The sequence below is a fragment of the Elephas maximus genome, chromosome X, assembly GCF_024166365.1.
Source record: "Elephas maximus indicus isolate mEleMax1 chromosome X, mEleMax1 primary haplotype, whole genome shotgun sequence".
Lineage (NCBI taxonomy): Eukaryota > Metazoa > Chordata > Mammalia > Proboscidea > Elephantidae > Elephas > Elephas maximus.
In genome coordinates this window covers 144,426,887-144,446,525 of record NC_064846.1, presented here as the reverse complement: position 1 = coordinate 144,446,525, position 19,639 = coordinate 144,426,887, and the positions used below count along the sequence as shown (strand labels likewise).

Here is a 19,639-nt window from a genome sequence, read left to right as displayed (position 1 = left end):
AGTGAGAAGAATTAGAAACCTGCACATTTCCAGTAAGAGCAAGAGACCCTATTCTTGGACTCGTCTGTCTCAAACTTTGGGACAGGAGTTATCCCAACTCCAATGTGCTTTGTGAATCTAAACTCTTAAGAATCGGGTCCTGTACAAACTGCATTAGAATTTGCTCCAATCACTACCAAGTCTAGGCAGAACTGAAGAGCAGCTAAACTTGTCTTTGACATTCTTGGACTAGTCTTTCTTTGCCTTCTCTTCCCATCTCAAAGGCACTTTTGCCTTTTTTTCCTCCTATTCCTTCCCTATCTGAGAGATCACAGGAAGATTTTCATGCTATAACTAAGTGGTTAATCTGTAGTTTCCCCTTCTCCATACAAATTTCCTATTTGAGAAAAGTGAAAGTGTATTTTACTGAACAAGAACATTCATTTAAACAAGTTTTTTTTTTTTTAAGAGTTGACGGTGGGACCACATGAACATTACAATATTGCATATTCAATCCATGCTGACCTAAATATCCTCAACACAATGAACTAAGATTTATTATTACATCATAAATAGGCATAGTTGTTGACTGAATTCATTTACAGCAATGTATATCAATATATTGCACATCTACTGCACAATACAAATTACGGGGCGGTAAAACATAGCAACACTGTAGCGTATGCTAGAAAACTAATTAACATTAACAAGGCTACCTCTTTGCCTGAAAACGGCAGTTAACGCATGACGAGATAACACATTGCCGTTTTATCCCGTGTTTGCTTAGCATTCATTAAGGTTTAAAAATGTTTCATCTAAACAATCACACTTCTGTTTACTTCCACAGATTGATTTCAACTGAAAGTTCTTCAGTTTCAAGGTCTCACGCTTGCTCATGGAACCATTCTTGAGAAAGTACTGTTAATATTGAATATGGTTCATTAAGCAACATTATTCCATAAAACAAACAGGCTCCATTTCCAGTCATAGGGAGAATACTCAGCTGTTTTAAATACTTAATCTAATGGAGATTTTTATCATTTCTACCATCAACTTCAAGAATTTGCAGTCCCACCTAAATAGCAACCCATGGTTTAAAATTCATCTTTTTCTAGTCTAGAAGAACATGTTAGAGCTAAATATAACGGTATTTTATGATTTCCCCTTTCCTGATTTCACTCAAGGGACTTGATAGCACACCATTCACTTGATCACTATATGAGTTAACATTATTTTCATTGCTTTACTTCATGGCACTAAGCTTTTCCAATGAAAACTCCCATTAACATTTCTTTTTGTTAGTTAGAAAACGAGTAGGCAGAAGTGTCAGCTATCTGAGGGCAATGTGTTTGGCTGAATTGGAATTTGCCTCAATTCTTAATCCAAGAGCGATACTTTGAGAAAATGTCATAAATATTTAAAATAAAAAAGTGGAGGGGGGTAGTGAAATTCTCAGATTGCTTTTTCTGCATTTCAGATGTTTGGGACCAACAATTCAGTAAATAATTTTTGGTTCTTATAGATATGGGCTGAAACGTATAAAGAGTGATTAGTTATCTAAGAACTTATATATAATGAATAATTATTTTGTGGTAAATGCTATACTAAGTGATTTATACACATCTCATTGTTATATCCATTTTAGAGATGAACAAGCAGAGACATGGAGAAGGTTAAGAGACTTTCTCAAGATTCTGTAGATATTAAGCTAAAGGAATTGGGATTTGAATCCAAGCCTTCTGAGTCTGGAATCCAACCTCTTAAGAAATCGTCTAAACTTCTATTACAGTTGAAAGTGACATGTCAATATTTTGGAGGATGATAGAACTTTGCATATGCACTCAATAACTGCTTGTTGAGTGAATGCATAAACATGAATAAAATAATGTGAATAAACAAATAAACTTATTAACAAACCTATTTTTAGGGCATATAACATGATCGATATTTTCTCATGTAAAAAATGTGATATCCTTAAAGAGGTTCCCTATAGAGGCATGATATTGTTTTGGAATATCTTGAAAAATATTAATTCATAATTTTATCATTCCTCTGTGACACACAAAACATAATCGCTTTGCACGGAACCAGATCATTTTTCTGATATTAGGGGTCACTTTATATTGAATGGCAACACCAAGTGAGGGCATGGATTTCTCTTTCTAAAAGTGAAAATGATAAATAGAATGAAATAAAAGAAGTTTGGTAGAAATATATATGGATAAGCATAAAACGTACTTTTTTTTCATTTCTAGAAATGATATCTCTGCTGAATATGGTACATATGATGAGCCCTCAAACTCCAATGTAGCCTTAATGAATATTTGTTTAGCATATGGATGGCTTGATCGATTTTCCTCAGAGTAACCTTTACTGGTTCATGGCAGCAGATGTGTCTGCTGATAACAAGCACCATCTACATTCTGTTTCTTAAAATAATTTCTTAGGAAAAATGTAAACTCTTGCTTGTATTCATTCTTAGTCAATCAACAGCTGATGTTGGCCAAGGTAGCTGATATCGGCAAATTTTAAATTTGTCTTACCCATGCAGGTGGCTTACAGTGTTTTACTAGACACATTTTCACAGCCTTACCTCGAACGGAAAGATAACCTTAGGCATATTGGCTGTGCATGTATGTTTGTGTTTGTGCATGCAAATGCATGCAAACACAGGTGCATGTTCATGATTTTGGACCTACGATCACCAGGAATGAAACACCTTAACTGTTTACTGGATTTTTAATATCATTCATAGCCCCTTAACCTGAAGAACTTCTTCTTGGGCATACAGAATTCCCCTTATTATTTCATATATGCATTGAGAAACATTAGAATAAATAAAATATGAATTTCTATGCCATCTTCTTTCCAATGTTCTAATAAAGGAGAGAAGTTTTGATAAGATGTTATTCAACTTCAACTAAACTACACTGACAAGAACTGAAGACCCTTGGAAAATCTCTAGTCATTCAAAATTATTATATAGTCACTAGGCTGTATAGCAGTGAATATATTAGAAAATCAAATGACAACAAAGTCATTTGTTTTTGACTTCTTTTTTGGGCCAAGTTAGAATAACAGGGACCAGATTTAATCTCCTGCCCGAAGAATTAGAAAAAAATGGACACAATATTTGAAACAACATTTTTCAAGACATTGAATACCAGGAAATAAAGGACAGTGATCCTGAGAGACTGGAAACAAATGAGGTGAGTCCTATGATTGCACCAGCTTACAGTCTGGAGAGGGTTCCAGGCTATGGAGAAGGAAGAGGAAATCTATGGAAAGCCTGAAGGCTTCCCTGCATTGAAGGAATGGAACTGGCACCCTAAGGAGTCCAAGGTGGCTAGAGTTCACAGGGCAGAGTACAAGCAATAGATACACAGAGAAAGAACTCTGGAGATCTGCAAAGAGATCCCTTCCAGTCTTCAGCTGAGAGCTGATCAGCTGATGCATGTATGACACAGGGCTTTGACCCAGGCATTCTGGCTGGAACCTCTGCTGAGAATTTGCATTTCCACTCTAGATATACTGAGTCAGAATCTACATATTAACAAGATTGGCAGGTGATTCTTACGTATAACTTCCTGGGAATTTGTTAGAAATGCAAAAATAAATTGAAGCCCTGATGTGAAAGCTATCTAAGGCTAGGGAAAGATCTACCCAAATGGATTAAAGGGAACAATCACTGGAGGTCATATATGGCTGGGCCACAGTGGAAAATCCCATAATTCACACAACATCAGGGAGAGTACTCAGTTGGATTTTTCTCAGAAGTGGGACAAAACTAGCTGCAGACTTAAACTGCTCTGACCACATCTAACAAAATTCAAAAGACCCCAAAGGATCAAACTGTTTTCAAGTAAGTTAACCGTGTCCTAGAACAAAGGTCAAGGATATTTATATGAATATAAAAATACCTAGCATTCCACAAGTTAAGATTCACACTGTCTAGCATCCAATTCGTAGAGACCCTATAGGACAGGGTAGAACTGCCCCAAAGGGTTTCCAAGGAGCAGCTGGTGGATTCCAACTGCCGACCTTTCTGGTTGGTAGCTGAATTCTTAACCACTGCACCACCAGGGCTCCTATGAGTTGGGATCCACTCAACAGCAATGGGTTTGTTTGTTTGTTTGTTTTTGGTGTAGCATTCAGTTGGAACCCTGGTGGTACAGTGGTTAAGTGCTTGGGCTACTAACCAAAGGCCAGCAGTTCGAATCCACCAGCCACTCCTTGGAAACCCTATGGGTTTTTTTGTTTTGTATTAGAATCCAATTGCCAGATGTTGTGGATTGAATTATGTCCCCCCAAAAATATGTGTTGTAAATCCTAACTGCTGTGCCTTGTTTATAATGCCGTTCGGGATTGGGTTGTCTTTGTTATGTTAATGGACAGGACTAGTACAGGATGTGTTGTAAGTCAATCTCTTTTGAGATATAAATGAAATTAAACAAGCAAGCTAAAAATGCAGAGATGGGGGAAGATGCATCCCAAGCCACAGGAAGATCGCCCAGGAGCTGAAGCTCAGAAGATACAAGGACCTTCCTCCAGAGCTGACAGAGAAAGAAAGCCTTCCCCTAGAGCCAGTGCCCTGAATTTGAACTTTTAGCCTCCTAAATTGTGAGAAAATAAATTTCTGTTTGTTGTTGTATTTCTATTACAGTAGCACTAGATAACTAAGACATCAAAAGAGACTGGAAAAATAACACCTGTAATTAGGAGAAAAATAATTCAGTTGAAACCAACCTAGAAATGACAAAGATGATAGAGTTACTAAACAATAATATAAGTTACTGTAACTTTATTCTATATTTTTAAGAAGGTAAAAGAAAGATTGAATAGGTTGGTAGAAGCATGGGAAATATAAAAGACACAAATCACAGTGCTAAGAGATGAAAACAATGTCTAAGATTAAAAATATGCATTGGCTGGGATTAACCACAGACTAGATTTTTCAGAAGATTAGATTAATAAATTTGACAATAATAATCATCTAAAATGAATCACAGATGAAAGAAAAAGAATGAAAAGAAAATCTACAGAACATCAGTGAGTGTTATGACAACTTTTAGCAGACCAATATATGTATAATCAGAGTCCCTAAAAGGTGGGAAGAGGAAGAAAAATAATTTAAATAATAATGACTGAATTTTTTCTAAACTTGATGAAAATTATAAATCCACAGTTCCAATCAGCTTAACAAACCTCAGGCACAAGAAACATGAAGAAAACTATACCAAGGCACATCATAAACAAATTGTTTCATCCCCAAAGCACTTCCTAATAAGCATCCTGCATGCTAATCTACGTCTCAGAATTGGCTTCTCATGGAACCCAACCTGAAATATATGTCAAAATCAATACCAAAATATCTGTCATATGGGGAGTAGAACGGAGGTATAGATGCATGCCTGTATTTGTGGAAAAAGTCACACAATACAGGAATGTATCTATCCAATAAAAAATATCTATACAATATAATAAGAAATTTATAAAATATCTATACAATAAAACAACTATACAACAAAAACTACAGATTAAAAAGAAATAACTACCTTGTGTGTGATATCTCTGGAAATGTTGAGAGGTCTATACATCTCCCCAGAACATTTTATACTACCCTAATACGATTTTGTGGTTCAGGCAGAGCCCTCGTGTTACTGTATTAGCTCAAAATTCATTTAGTACTATTAAAATATGTATCTGCTATATGATGGCAGATTAGAAATCCATGAATTTGCTCAATCTTCAAATGCCAATGCTGATTGTGTATACAAGTGTGAATGATATACATAAAGTTACACAAAACTTTTAAAGTATTCATTTTCTGTGTTTACTTATTATACACAAGGTATTTATGTGCTTAATTCCTTAATATCAAAAGGCATATTAGCTATGCAAAAAAATTGAAAATGGTGAATTGTGTACTTGAATATGATATTGCTTTTATGAATCCAGGATTTTGAAATATCTAAGCTATTTAATAAACTACGTTTTCTTTGCCTTTATCTGTCTTTACTCAGAATTTTCTGACTTTTAAAAATCGGCTGCAATTCAAATCCACTTGATTGAAATTTGCTACTTGAACAATTTGAGCTAAAAAAGTTTCAAAACTACTCAGGCCTTGGTTTAATAAGTAAAATATTTTTTATACCTCAACAATATATGCTATACCTTAAATTATATCCTCCACGATCTAATTTACCTTTATCTGCATGCTCAAAAGACACAGCAAGTTGAAATTAAACCATACACTGGTTATAATCCATATGTTGCATCTCTATTAACGTAAGCCGTAAAAAAATCAATAACTACCACCAATTAGCTCTGCATTGTTTTGGCCTCTGGACTATCTCAGAAGACATTTTGTCAATAAAATATACAAAAAAATATTGCTACATCACCAGAAATTGTCTTTAAGGAAACAACTATAATTTTATCATGATGGATATTTCTAGCAACTACATTATTGCTAAGTATACCACAAGTTTTCCTTCTGGAAAATAGGTTCCAACATAAGGCAAATACACACACTTCCCCAAAGCCACAGTGCACCCTGTTGTAAAATGCTTCTCCATATCACAGATTCAATTATCCCTTTGTAGTTCGTCAGATTTTTAACCAGCTATGTCTAAGTTAATTCTCATCTTGACACAAAAAGTCCAAAGCAGAGTTTCCTGACATGATCATTATGATGCTGTTCTATTATGTGTAGTGATGACAATAAAAGTCAGGAATTATAAATTTGCATCATCCTTCATAACGTGAACTTAAGGAAGTTAAGTGGTCAAGAATCATGGTGAAGATAAAGACAATTTAGAAAAAAAAAATCTCAAAAAAACATACCTTAAGATACCATTTGTATTTGGCATGTTCCCAGTTCTCAGGAATTTGTGTCTTTTTGAGAAACTGCTCAGCTTCTGTTAGCCATTGATTAAATACCTTTATATCATAATGAAAATGCCGCCATTTCTCAACAGATCTGTCAAATTGCCTGGAGGTAAAAAATATGAATAAAGAAAAAGACATAGATTATATAAAACAAATTATATGGACATAGTATATAAAAAAATATATATAATATATATATATATATATATTGGTTTCCATGATAAGGATTTGATTCTGATAGCTTCTTTCATTTATAGACTTCAATGTCCAGTAACAGAAATAATAATTAATATTGAATAGGAGTGATGATTTAAAATAAAAGGCTATGATTTTTCCTTTACATGTGAACCTATTTCCTGATTGAAACAAAGACCAAGACAACTACTTTGGAAGGTTAGCATTTTTAATATGATGATCATATTTAATATTTTTAAATTCTAGGAACTTAGAAATAGTATAACATTACAATTTGTTAAATATGTGGCAGCTATACATTCAATTTCAAATTACTTTTTGATCAAAATCAGATTATCTCATAAAGGCTATCAGTTCCAATATTACTCTCGATCCAAAAGAGTCTATTCATTAAGATACTCAGGCATAAATTACAGATGTAATTTATAACATAGCCTCCAAAACCCAAAACTCATAGCCATCAAGTCAATTCTGACTCAGTGACACTATAGGACAGAGTAGAACTGCCCCATAGGGTTTCCAAGGAACGCCTGGTGGATTTGAACTGCTGACCTTTTGGTTAGCAGCTGTAGCATTTAACCATTACATGACCAGGGTTTCCAATGTAGCTTCAGATATAAGCAATTAACCAACAAATTGATATGCTAGGCTAAATCTGGTGATGAACATTGCCCGCATTTAGCTTTCTTGTTTTATTGTATCCACTAACATTTTTAATTGGAAGGCTGAAGGAAGTTTGTATAAGGCAATATGTTCACACCTCCTATGAAAAGAATGTTAAGGAGCAGTATTTGATCATTTTTTGGATCATAGAAGAGACTGAGGCAGAAATGATATGAACCAGGACTTTATAAGGAGCCCTGGTGGCACAAAGGTTAAGCATGTGCTTGGCTGCTCACCAAAAGTTTGGTGGTTTGAACCCACCCAGAGGCTCCAAGGGAGAAAGGCCTGGAGATTTACTCCTGTAAAGATTACGCCTAGAAAACCTGATGGGGCAGTTCTACTCTGTCACATGGGGTCTTTAGGAGTCAGAATCCACTTCATGGCACACATCAACAACAACAGGACTTTATGTATACCCTAAGACAGTTGCACTTAAGAATCACATAAAGAGATGACAACAAAACAAAAACAATGATGGGGGTTGGGGGCACTCCAGACTACTTAAATCTGTATCTTGGGCATTTTAAGCACCCTAGGTGATTCTAACGTGCAGCTAAGAAATCCACTTGTTCTCAGGTCAGGTTGAAGTCTTACACAGGGTTTATGATCTGTCTGCCAGGTCTCCTGGGGTCTGGAAAAACAAGAATCGGCTAGCAATAAACCAGAAGCCATCCTGCAGGTTTCTGGTTGTGGGGCTGCCTCAGTAGTCTGTCAAGGTTCTCCAAGTTCTACTCTTAAGAAACAATGGACTATTGTTTTGAAAATGTTGACATCTTCTTAGACCTTTACCCCCATTTGTTTTTGAGTGCCTTCAAGTCAATTCTGACTCTTAGCAACCCCAAGTGACCAGTGAAACTGCCCCATAGAGTTTTCTAAGCTATAATTTTTATGGAAGCAGATCACCAGGTCTTTCTCCCTCAGAGCAGCTGGGTGAGTTTGAATCACTAACCTTTTGGTTGCTAAATACAGCCAGTTTAAAGATAAGAATTCTGTCTTCAAAAATCCATAAGCCAACCACTTAACCATTGTGCCACCAGGGCTCCTTCATTTAGGAAGTTTAAATAAATATAGCACTGAAATAATGCCACAATTCCATACTGGTTTTCTGGGAAGGGACTACGATTCACTTCTACTGAGCAGCTATTATAACTTAGGCATTGGGCTCTGCCCCTTACCTATACCATTTCACTGAATCCTACAGCACTCCTGCAACATAAAAATTCTTCCCATTTTCCATGGGAGGAAACCGAGAGGCTGATTAACTTGCCAAAAGGTAACAGGCAGAGAGGAGATTCTCCCAGATCGCTCTGATTTCAATGGTTCTGTTCCACTGCCTGGAAACCCTGGTGGTGTAGTGGTTAAGTGCTACCACTGCTAACCAAAAGGTCAGCAGTTTGAATCCACCAGGCGCTCCTTGGAAACTATGGGGAAGTTCTACTCTGTCCTATAGGATTGCTATGAGTCGGAATTGACTTGAGGGCAATGGGTTTTTTTTGTTTGCTTGTTTCACTGCCTAGAAGCCCTGGTGGTGCAGTGGTTAAAGCGCTGGCTGCTAACCCAAAGGTTGGAGGTTTGAAAGCACCAGCAGCTCCGTGGGAGAAAGATGTGATAGCCTTCTTCCTTAAAGATTTACTGCCTTGGAAACCTTATGGGGCAGTTCTACCCTGTCCTATAGGGTCACTATGAGTTGGAATTGACCTGATGGAAAGGGGATTTTTGTTCCATTGCCTTACCTGACCTTTTGCTGGGATTTCTTTGAGGATGAAGCCTCTAACTGCCTAAGCAATTGGAGGTGACAGCTGTAGAAGTTTTTATTCCCCTTTTCTCTTGTTCTTTATCATATTTCAAAGATTTAATTCTGCATCTACATGCACACTACACTCCATCAGGCATTACATTCACTTTTTTTCTTTCTTTTTTTCTTTATTATGTACGAAAATCTAAAACAGACAGTATTTTGGTAGGAGGAAAAAATGGATAGCCAATAGCAGCCAAAAAAAAAAAAAAAGGCAGTCTCTAAGTATAGCTAGTTTAAAAATAAGAATTTTGTCTTCAATAATCCCTAGCATGCTAGAGTTGATGAAACATAATATATACCTCAGCAACAAATGATCCTGAAGATTTTTTGTGTATTTAATAATTTAGCATTCACATATTTTCAGTAGTATCTAATACACAATGACAATACATCTAAAGAGTTTATTCCTTTAAAAAAAATTGTACACTACATATATCTTACAGCCACTTGTATCATTTTAGTTCAAGAGTTGCTGTTGAAGGAACATCCACAAAACTATGGAGCAAATTTAGCATGGTTCAATCTTGGTAACCCTGTACTTGAAAATCCTATGGAGCGGGGTTCTACTTTGACACACGTGGGATCGTCACGAGTGGGATTCAACTCAAAGGCAAACAGTTACCAAAACCAGAGCACAGAGGCGTGACCATTTGGTCAAAATTTACCATTCCACTTTTGTAGCAGTTATCAGTTCCCTTAACTTTGTTCTTTTTCCTAACCAACCACCCTCTTGCCAATACTTTCAGCTACTAGGAGGTGATTGCTTCTCCGACATCACTGCCGTAAATACCCACTCTTCATTCCACATTGCAGCGTACCCGTAAGGTTTCCAATCTCAGCCACGTTCCACTGACATGTCCCTGCACCACTCACCACTCAATTCTGTGGGATAGTTTTAAATAAATAACACCCTAGTAGCCTTTTGGAGCCCTGGTGGCGTAGTAGTTAAGAGCTCAGCTGCTAACCAAAAGGTCAGCAGGTTGAATCCACCAGCTGCTCTTTGGAAACCCTATGGGGCAGTTCTACTCTGACCTATAGGGTCGCTATGAGTTGGAATTGACTGGACGGCAATGGGTGTTCAGTTCGGTTTTTAGCCTTATGACATATCATTGTGGCTTTATACTTAGGTCTGCAAACACAGCATTGGGGCTGATTATTTTCTCCTACATATTTCATCTTTGACTGGTGAGTGGGAGGGATCTTGGCTAAAGTCTCATGGTCCAAACTGGTGCTATAAATAAAAGTTAAATTAGTTTTCTGCACCAAATTACCATCCCTGACCAGATCCCACAAACACTCCTTCAAACCCAATCTCTCTTCTCCCTCACAGGTGAAAATATTTCCTCTTAATTCTCCCAGAGGAAACAAAACAAAAACATAAAGTTTCATACAGTTGATTACAGTACCCACAGCTGTGCACAACAGAGCTGGAGGTGGGAACAGGGAACAGGCTGAGGGCCTGGGGTCCCAATCTACACTGCTGTTCCAGGCCCACAGGAGCCCTGCTGGCACAACAGTTAAATGTTTGGCTGCTACCGAGATGTTGGCAATTCAGAGCTACCCAGTGGCTCTGTGGGAGAAAGGCCTGTCAATCTGTGAGGCAGGCTGGGCTTGGCAATCGCACAAGGCTGTTTGCAGTTCCCCAACCCCTGCTGCTCTTTCAGGCCTTTGTGAATTTACACATTAATCCCATATGCTTGAATGTCCTCCGTCCCTTTCGCTCTCTTCTTAACTCCTGCAACCCCAAACTTTGCAGTTTTATGAGTTGATATAAACGACTTACACTGTCACTTGGTAAATACATAATTACATAGCTATTGATATAGCATGCATAACTTTGAACACTATAAAATTGATTTAATTTTATTATTAAAAGTAATGTTAAAATAAGTAACTCTATTCAAACAAAATATTAAAGAATAAAAGCATGTGCTTACAGGTGATGAAATTTAATGTGAGTAATAATACTTTCAATTTCATTTCAAGCATCACATAAAATTTTAACATACACTTTTCAGCTTTTAATATGCATTGTTAACAGCAGAGTCTAAATCCATTCTGGAATTTACTACGTAAAATTACATTTTTTATCATGACTACATATAAAATTAAACTTTTCCCCACCAAGGAAAATTCTGAATGAATATATATATATATATATATATATATATATTTCACTGGTTTTACAGTGTTACATTTATAAATTTAATCTCTGCTCAGTCACTATGCTCCATTAATTGAACTGTCCATGAGTGAAGAAAAAGACAGCACCAACTAGAAACCCATAAACCAAACCAAACCCATTGCCATTGACTCGATTCTGACTCATAGCGACCCTTATAGGACAGAGTAGAACTGCCCCATAGAATTTCCAAGGAGTACCTGGTGGATTCAAACTCCTGACCTTTTGGATAGCAGCCATAGCACTTAACCACTATGGCACCAGGGAAACCCACAGAGACATTCAAAATAGCATTCAGGCCAATAAATACAAGTTTTTCCCTTTATATTATGTCTAGGGGGAAAAAAGTGTCCTCCGGTCCCTCAGCAGTAAGAGGAAATATAGACCCAACTAAATAAAGGATAAAAAATGTCAGTATAAACACATGGATAATAAATCAAGTGATTTTAAAATTTTGCAAATATTAAAATTCTCATTCACTATGCAAGCGGTATTTAAAATTACACTGCTGCTTCATTTATGTGCAGCATAACTTATTTCCTGCTGTTCTAAATCAAGTTAGTCAGATTATTCTAGAGCATAAATTACATTTAGGGAGTAATTTAGGTACTTTGGGACATACGTTAACACTTTCAGGCCATTAAGGTGGTGCTCAATTCTGTGAAATAGATTTAAATAAATAACACCCTAGTAGCCTTATGACATATCCATTGTGGCTTTATACTTAGGTCTGCAAACTCAGCACTGGGGTTGTTGATTATTTTCTCTTACATATTTCATCTTTGATGTGGTGAGTGGAAGGGATCTTGGCTAAAGTCTCATGGTACACACTGCTGCTAATAAATAAAAGTTAGATTAGTTATCTGCCCCAAGTCATATACCCTCCTCTCCCTTGCTGCTCCAGGAATATAATTATTTAGTAAAAAAAAACTAAGCATGTCATGAAGTTAGAGAATTTTTCTGTAGGGCCTGACTCACTCTAAGGAGATCTCCCAAGACTGGAACTCCCCTTGCCCTTTCCTCAAACCCGGTGCTCTGTTGTCAGTTGCCGTCAGGTATGTTCTGACTCATGAGGACTCATGTTGTGTCAGAGTAGAACTGTGCTCCATAGGGTTTTCAATGGCTGATTTTTTAGAAGTAGATTGCCCGGCCTTTCTTCTGAGATTCCCCTGGGTGAATTTGAACTTTATAGAATCATATAATATGTACTATTTTATGCTTGGTTTCATTTACTCAGTATTATGCTGTTAAGATTAATCCATGTTATTGCTTAGTCATTGGTTGAGAGTTCAGCTGCTAACCAAGAGGTCAGCAGTTCAAATCCACCAGTTGCTCCTTGGAAACCCTATGGGGCGGTTCTACTCTGTCCTATAGGGTCACTATGAGTCAGAATCAACTCAACGGCAACGAGTTTGGTATGAACATGCTACAAATTATCTATTTTATCATTAGTGAATATTTAGGTTATTTCCTGCTTGGCTCTAGTATAATACTGCTATGGACATTCTGTACACGTCTCCTGGTGCGTGTGTTGTGAGTTGCTGTTGAGTTGGCTCTTATTCATAGCAACCCCATGCACAACAGAACAAAACATTGTCCGGTCCTGGGCCATCTTCATGATTGTTGGTATTTTTGTGGCCATTGTGTCAAGCCATCTCACTGCGGGTTTCCCTCACCTTCGTTGCCTCTCTATATTACCAAACATTATGTCCTTCCCCAGAAATCAGTCCCTCTGATTATAGGTTCAAAGTAAATGAGTCCAAGTGTTGAGTAATATTCTGTTTCCCTTAGGGTCTGAGTTAGCTAATTTTTGGAAGCAGATCACCAGTTTTTTCTTCCTAGTGTGTCTTAGTCTGGAAGCTCTGCTGAAACCTGTCTACCATGGGTAAAAAATGCTGGTATCTGAAATACCAGTGGCATAGCTTCCAGCATCATAGCAACACACAGCCACCATAGTAAGACAAACTGATAGAAGGGTGGTGGCCTAGTACATGGACACACGCATTTATGTAGAATATACCTAGGAGTGAAACTGATGGCCCATGAGGTATGTACATCTTTAATTTTACTAAAAATGCCAAACAGTTTTCATTCCTAAATAGCTGCGAATGAAAGTTTACATTTTTTACTTAAAATTTACACTCCAAATGGCAGTGTGGTTCTCCTGGGCCATTTTCACTTTTCAAGACATTCTTTCATTTTCAGATTGGGTTATCTGCTATTTTCTTAAAGGTCTGTAGGGATTTTTCATCACTATGGATGCACACACTTCAGTTATATGCATATCTTCTCCCACTCTGTGGCTTGCCTCTTTATTCTTTCAACACTGTGTTTTGATATACAGAAGTTATTAATATATAATGTAGTCTAGTTTATCATTTTATCCTCTGTGGTTGGTGCTTTGTTTGTCCTTGTTAACAAATCATTCGTTACCCAACATTCATTAAGACATTTTCTTTATTTTATTTTAAAAAACTTTAATTTGCTTTTCTTCCCATTTAGGTCTGTAATCCACCAGGATTTCATCTTTGTGTATGGTCTGAAATAGGCTATGTATATATATATATATATATACACACACACACACACATATATATGTATTTTGTTCTAAGCAGGATGTTTTATTTTAATTTTTTAGGTAAGGCATATACATAGAACAAAATTATGAATGCACAGTGGAAAATAAAAGGGCGTGTAGAGAGGGTAAGTCTTGGTCCCGTTTCAGACCCCCAGTCCACTACTTCTGGTTCATTGTTAATAAAAATTTTAAAATTTGAAATATTTATAGAGCAAGGTAAAGAAAACAACAGTGTGGCATAAAGTGATTGCTTTCTCATTAAGTTTTATTGTTTTCAATATATCCATTGCTAGTACTTTCACTTCTCTGGATTGACATTTTCCCTGTTTATTTTACTGAACCCTAATCCTCCATGGGTTGTAAGTCTGGTTCTCAGGTTGCAAACCAGTTTAAATGGTAGTTTGTTTTTAAGTTTCTCACAACAGTTATAATACCTAAGTTTAGGAACTCCTTCTCATGCCTTTATTCCCACTCTTCATTGCTGAAATTCAACAGAATTTATTTCCCTTGTTTCTCATAATAACTTTTTCATTTATCGCCACACGAACAAGCAGAAAAGAGAGAATTGTTTGAACTCTCTCACCAACATCAACACTTAATGTGACCTTTTTACAGTCATAAGGGGGACTCTTTTGCCATGATTAAAGGAGATGGGGTATTCCTCTCAAAAAAAAAAAAATCAGTTATTATAGGTGAACTTCCTGGATTTTCTATCTGGACATTTTTCTGATAGAACTGAATTCACTCTCAAAGTTATACTGACATGTCGAGCAGGACTTTCCAACGTTTTTCTCTAAAAGGCTCGAGAATAAATATTTTAGGTTCTGTGGGCCAGTCTTGGCCGCAATTACTCAACTCTGACATTGTAGGCAAAAGCATCCACAGACTAAACATAAGCAAATGGGCATGGTGGAGTTCCAATGAAACATTTATTTTACAAAAACAGGTGGCAGGCTGGATTTGACCCACAGACTGTAGTTTGCCAACCCCTGATCTACAGGCCGATGACTACATTGCTTGAGCTTCCATCGCTTACCTGAACCTTATGTCCATATTTCCAGCTGCTTTTAGACTATCCTCACTAGAACTTCCTATGGGAACCTCAAACGTGTCAATGGTTTGTTATTTTCTCTTGTAAGTCTTTACTCTCAGTTTTAGTTAATTCTGAACTAAAAATCCTGAGGTCATTCTTTACTCTCCCCTTTCTTTCCTGCCATGCCAATCTCTGTATCTTATCAATTCTAAATCAGAAATGACTCTTTGAGTTCTTCCCTCTAGCCTCACTGCCATGGCCTTTCCTGAAAGCCCTAATATCTTTTGTTTGGCATATTCCAACTCATCTCTCCATATCACCAGTTTCTCATAACTCTCCAATTTATAGTCTACTCTACCATCCTTTCTTTTTTGATCTCATCATGTGCATTCACATAGCCCACAATGTATAGCCCACAATGTACACTACACTTCAAAACACTGAATACCCCAAATCTTTTAGAACAATCCAAAACCCATTTTTACTCTGGGTCTTTTGCTATGTCCTAGAAGACCACCCTATCTATAATGTCACTTTCTTCCGTTAAGGTCTGTCACCCTCAGAATTAGTTACTCCCTAAGACAAGTTTCCTCCACTCTGTGAGAACCTCTATTAGCATACTACTTCATGTTCTAATTATGTATTTATAAAGCCGTCTTTCCCAGTAGACTGTGAGCCTCTTAGGGAAAGGAACATACCTTATTCACTTTTGAATTCTTACTACAGAGCACTGTTCCAGCAACCTAAGTGTTTCACATGTTTTTTTTTTAAATGAATTAATGAATAGATGAAAGAGTTCATGAGTAATTCGCACAGGCTCTTTATATTTTCCATTAGGAGCCATGAAGGTTTGCATATATAATTTTACCTATTTCAATCTCAGGTGCTTTTATAAAGCAAGGATTATATTGCCTACATTACAAGGCATTTTGAGGAGGACGGAAGTACACTGAAAGCTATAAATAGCAATAACATTTTAGTATTACCGATATTAATAGCAACCTCTAGTAATAATCACATTTTATAACATCAATTCAGAATTTAGAGTTTTTTTTTTAAATCTCAATCATCATCACAAATCATTTTCTAAATACCAGAAAAACCAAGCCCATTGCCGTTGAGTCAATTTTGACTCACAGCGACCCTACAGGACAGAGTAGAACTACCCCGTAGGGCTTCCAAGGCTGTAATCTTTATGGAAGCAGACTGCCAGATCTTTCTCCCGTGGAGTGGCTGGTGGGTTTCAACCGCTGACCTTTCAGTTAGCAATTGAGTGCTTAACCACTATGCCACCAAAACAAATATACTTTCAAAGTACTGTTGTTCTCATTAACAGACGATACAAGATGACTTTTAAACATAGATGATTTCAGAAGCTCAATACCCATCCTATAAGAAATAATAAACTTTCCACAAGCTTGCCAAAGTCTACTTTAAGTATGAAGATGTAGAGTTACTTAAGAACTATGACTCTTTTCAAAGGGGGGGGGGTTCTTCAGATTTAAAGGATATTTATTAAATGGATTTTATACCAAATAACTGAATTATGTTACTTTTTAAAATAACAATGATAAAGTTAGACGAATGCAGATTACATTATTTGTAAGGAACCAAAACACTTTAGGATATCACCAAGAATATTTAAAGAAATCTTAAAGTTCTTCAGATTTCTAAAGTGCTTTTAAACTTTATTGGTCTCTCATTGGACACGAATCTCCGGGCTAGTCTAAAATGAGGTGTTACAGTGGTCCTTTTTGCTATGGGTAGGCAGATGTGTGTAGAGGAGGAGTAGGCTAAAACAGAAAAGCCTCATCAATAAACTGAGTCACCTTAGATAAATGAGAACTTTTTGAAAGAAAAGGACATGCACACACTTAAATAGGTATACACACCTATCAGAGATTTGAATTAAGTAGATATTAACGGCTTAGAAGAACTTCATTAAACATATTCTTTTGACTTAGGGACAGACACCATAAACATCCTTGAGGCAAATTTATATGTAGTTAAATGGCTAGGTAGGGATCCATAGCATCACCTACCCTTGACACCTGAGTATTTGATCAGCTAATTATAAAAAGAAAAAGCAAAAGTGGCTTTGATATTACTAGTGTTTCTGGCATTCCAAAAATCTCCTTTGCCCTTCTTTCTTATCAAACATCTTTGTCACAGTCCAAAGTCCCAGTAGGTCAAGGATTGTGTAAAGGGTGCAATATTTGACAGTCCAGTCATGCTGCAAAATTATTCAGGGTATACTATTTCTGCATTGCTTCTGGAAAAAGAAAAAAAAAAACAATGTAGATTATGCTAAAATTAACCTAAAAATTATGCAATTTCCATGTCTTGATTTGGCACAATTAGCACCCCGTAAAAATACACAAAGTAGCAAAAATACACAAAGTAGCAAAAATCGTTTGGTATTAGTGAGTTGTAATGTTACCTTTATTATTTAGGATCTTTTGGAGAGATCGACTTTAGAAAGGGATTCAACAGTCTACATTAAGTAATTTAAATGTCTAAAAAGTCAGAGCTAACATACTTTTGCCAAGGACCTGGTCTATTCCTGGGTCTCTCTTACAAAATGCCAGTATTTAATTTCATCTTATTGTACATATCTTTTAGTATATATTCCTATTGAAGATGAAATATTATAAGACATCATAGCTTCTAAATCATATCTTTAATTTGTTGGCTAGAGGGTATATTTGAAATAAGGATGTCTTTCTCTACATTCAAACATGAAACATGTATGATAGAGATGGGATCTATTACCTAGCAATAGCAGTGAAAGTGGCTACTTTTGCTGCTATTGCTAGGTAATAGATCCCATCTGTATCATACATGGCTATATGCCAAACACTTTACTAAATACTTCAGGTTCAGAATAGTATTTAATACTCACAACAGCATCCTGAGATAGGCATTATTATTATATTCATTTTGTAGATGATTAAACAGTCTTGGGAAGACTAAGCAACTTGTGTGTTTCTAAGAAGGTATGTAAGGCGGTACTATAGCTGAGTACTTGATAGTACTTGATAGAGTATACATTTTGTGTTAGTGTCATTAGAATCAGTAAACACCTTGTCACCTCAGGGAAGGAAAGAAATCCTACTTCTCCTGTAATATACTGTTCTCTCAGACATAAAGCATGATACTATTGTTTGGTTCTACCCTTGATTTTCTGAGCATCATAAAATTTATATTCAAAAGGAAAGGAATCACATATGACCCAACCACATTTTCAAGCAGCATTTTCATGAGGTAACATACATACCGTCTTTCTAGCAACTTCTCACTCCGTATTACAAGCACCCCACACACTCAAATAAAAACAGAGTTTATCTTGATTTTCCATGAACATCCTTGAGGGTTCGGCAACACTTTCTTGTCTTGCTTTTATTAGGGCCTTGAACCAGTTTGTTCTGGTTTGAACCCCTGCTGAGAATTTGCATTTCTAACAAGTTCTCAGAAAGTTATACTTAAGAGTCACCTGGGCCACCCACCTCTTGTTAAAATGTAGATTCTGATTCAGGATATCTGGGATGGAAAAGCAAATTCTCAGCAGGGAACTTGTTAGAAATGCAAATTCTCGGCAGGGGTTCAAAAAAAATCAGTTAGAAAACCCTGGTTTTTCTTCATATTACATCCCATCTTGAAATATTTTTCCCCTAGGTGTTCTGTTGGAAACCTCCAGATATGATTTCTTCCGTGAAAACCTTTATGAGCTTTAAATTAGAAGTAATTCATCATCTTTTTAAATCTCCCTAAATTCAAAAGTGGGAAATTCTTTTTGTCCCACTTTGAAGAATTTATTTCAGCATAATTTTTATTGGTGTCATTACAGCCAAAGTACAATAAAGGATAGAAAGTATTTTATATCACCATTATTGTCTTCTATAACTTTGCTGTTGTTGCCATCAAGTCAATTCTGACTCATAATGGCCCCATACAACTGAGTAGAACTGCCCCATAGGGTTTCCTAGGCTGCAATCTTCACAGGAGCAGACCAACAGGTCTTTTTCCCCCCAAGAAGCCACTGGTGACTTTGAACTCCCGACTTTTTGGTTAACAGCTGAGTACTTAACCTTTGAGATACCAGGCCTCCTTGTCTTCTATAACAGGCACCCAAATATACTGTTGAACCAAATTTTTGCAGGTTACTAAAAAATCTTTTTGTAATACACAAGAATGGAATGTTACCATTAATTGTTATAACTTTCATTAGGAAAATGTTCTGTATGATAGAGCTCCCAAACTATCATTTTCCAAAACGAAGACCTAATATTTATTTTAAAAAATGAAACAATGAAGATGGGC

The 19,639-nt window shown here is 36.5% G+C and overlaps 1 protein-coding gene across 12 annotated transcripts in view; it reads right to left on the bottom strand.

Annotated features, from left to right (window-relative positions):
• Positions 1-19,639, bottom strand: part of DMD (dystrophin) — a 2,447,064-nt gene that overhangs the window by 1,239,923 nt on the left and 1,187,502 nt on the right. For all 12 annotated transcript variants that reach the window (XM_049872854.1, XM_049872851.1, XM_049872858.1 and 9 more), the window contains one exon: positions 6,826-6,973. In XM_049872854.1, the coding sequence (XP_049728811.1) occupies positions 6,826-6,973 (148 nt within the window). The remainder of the gene's footprint in view (positions 1-6,825; positions 6,974-19,639) is intronic.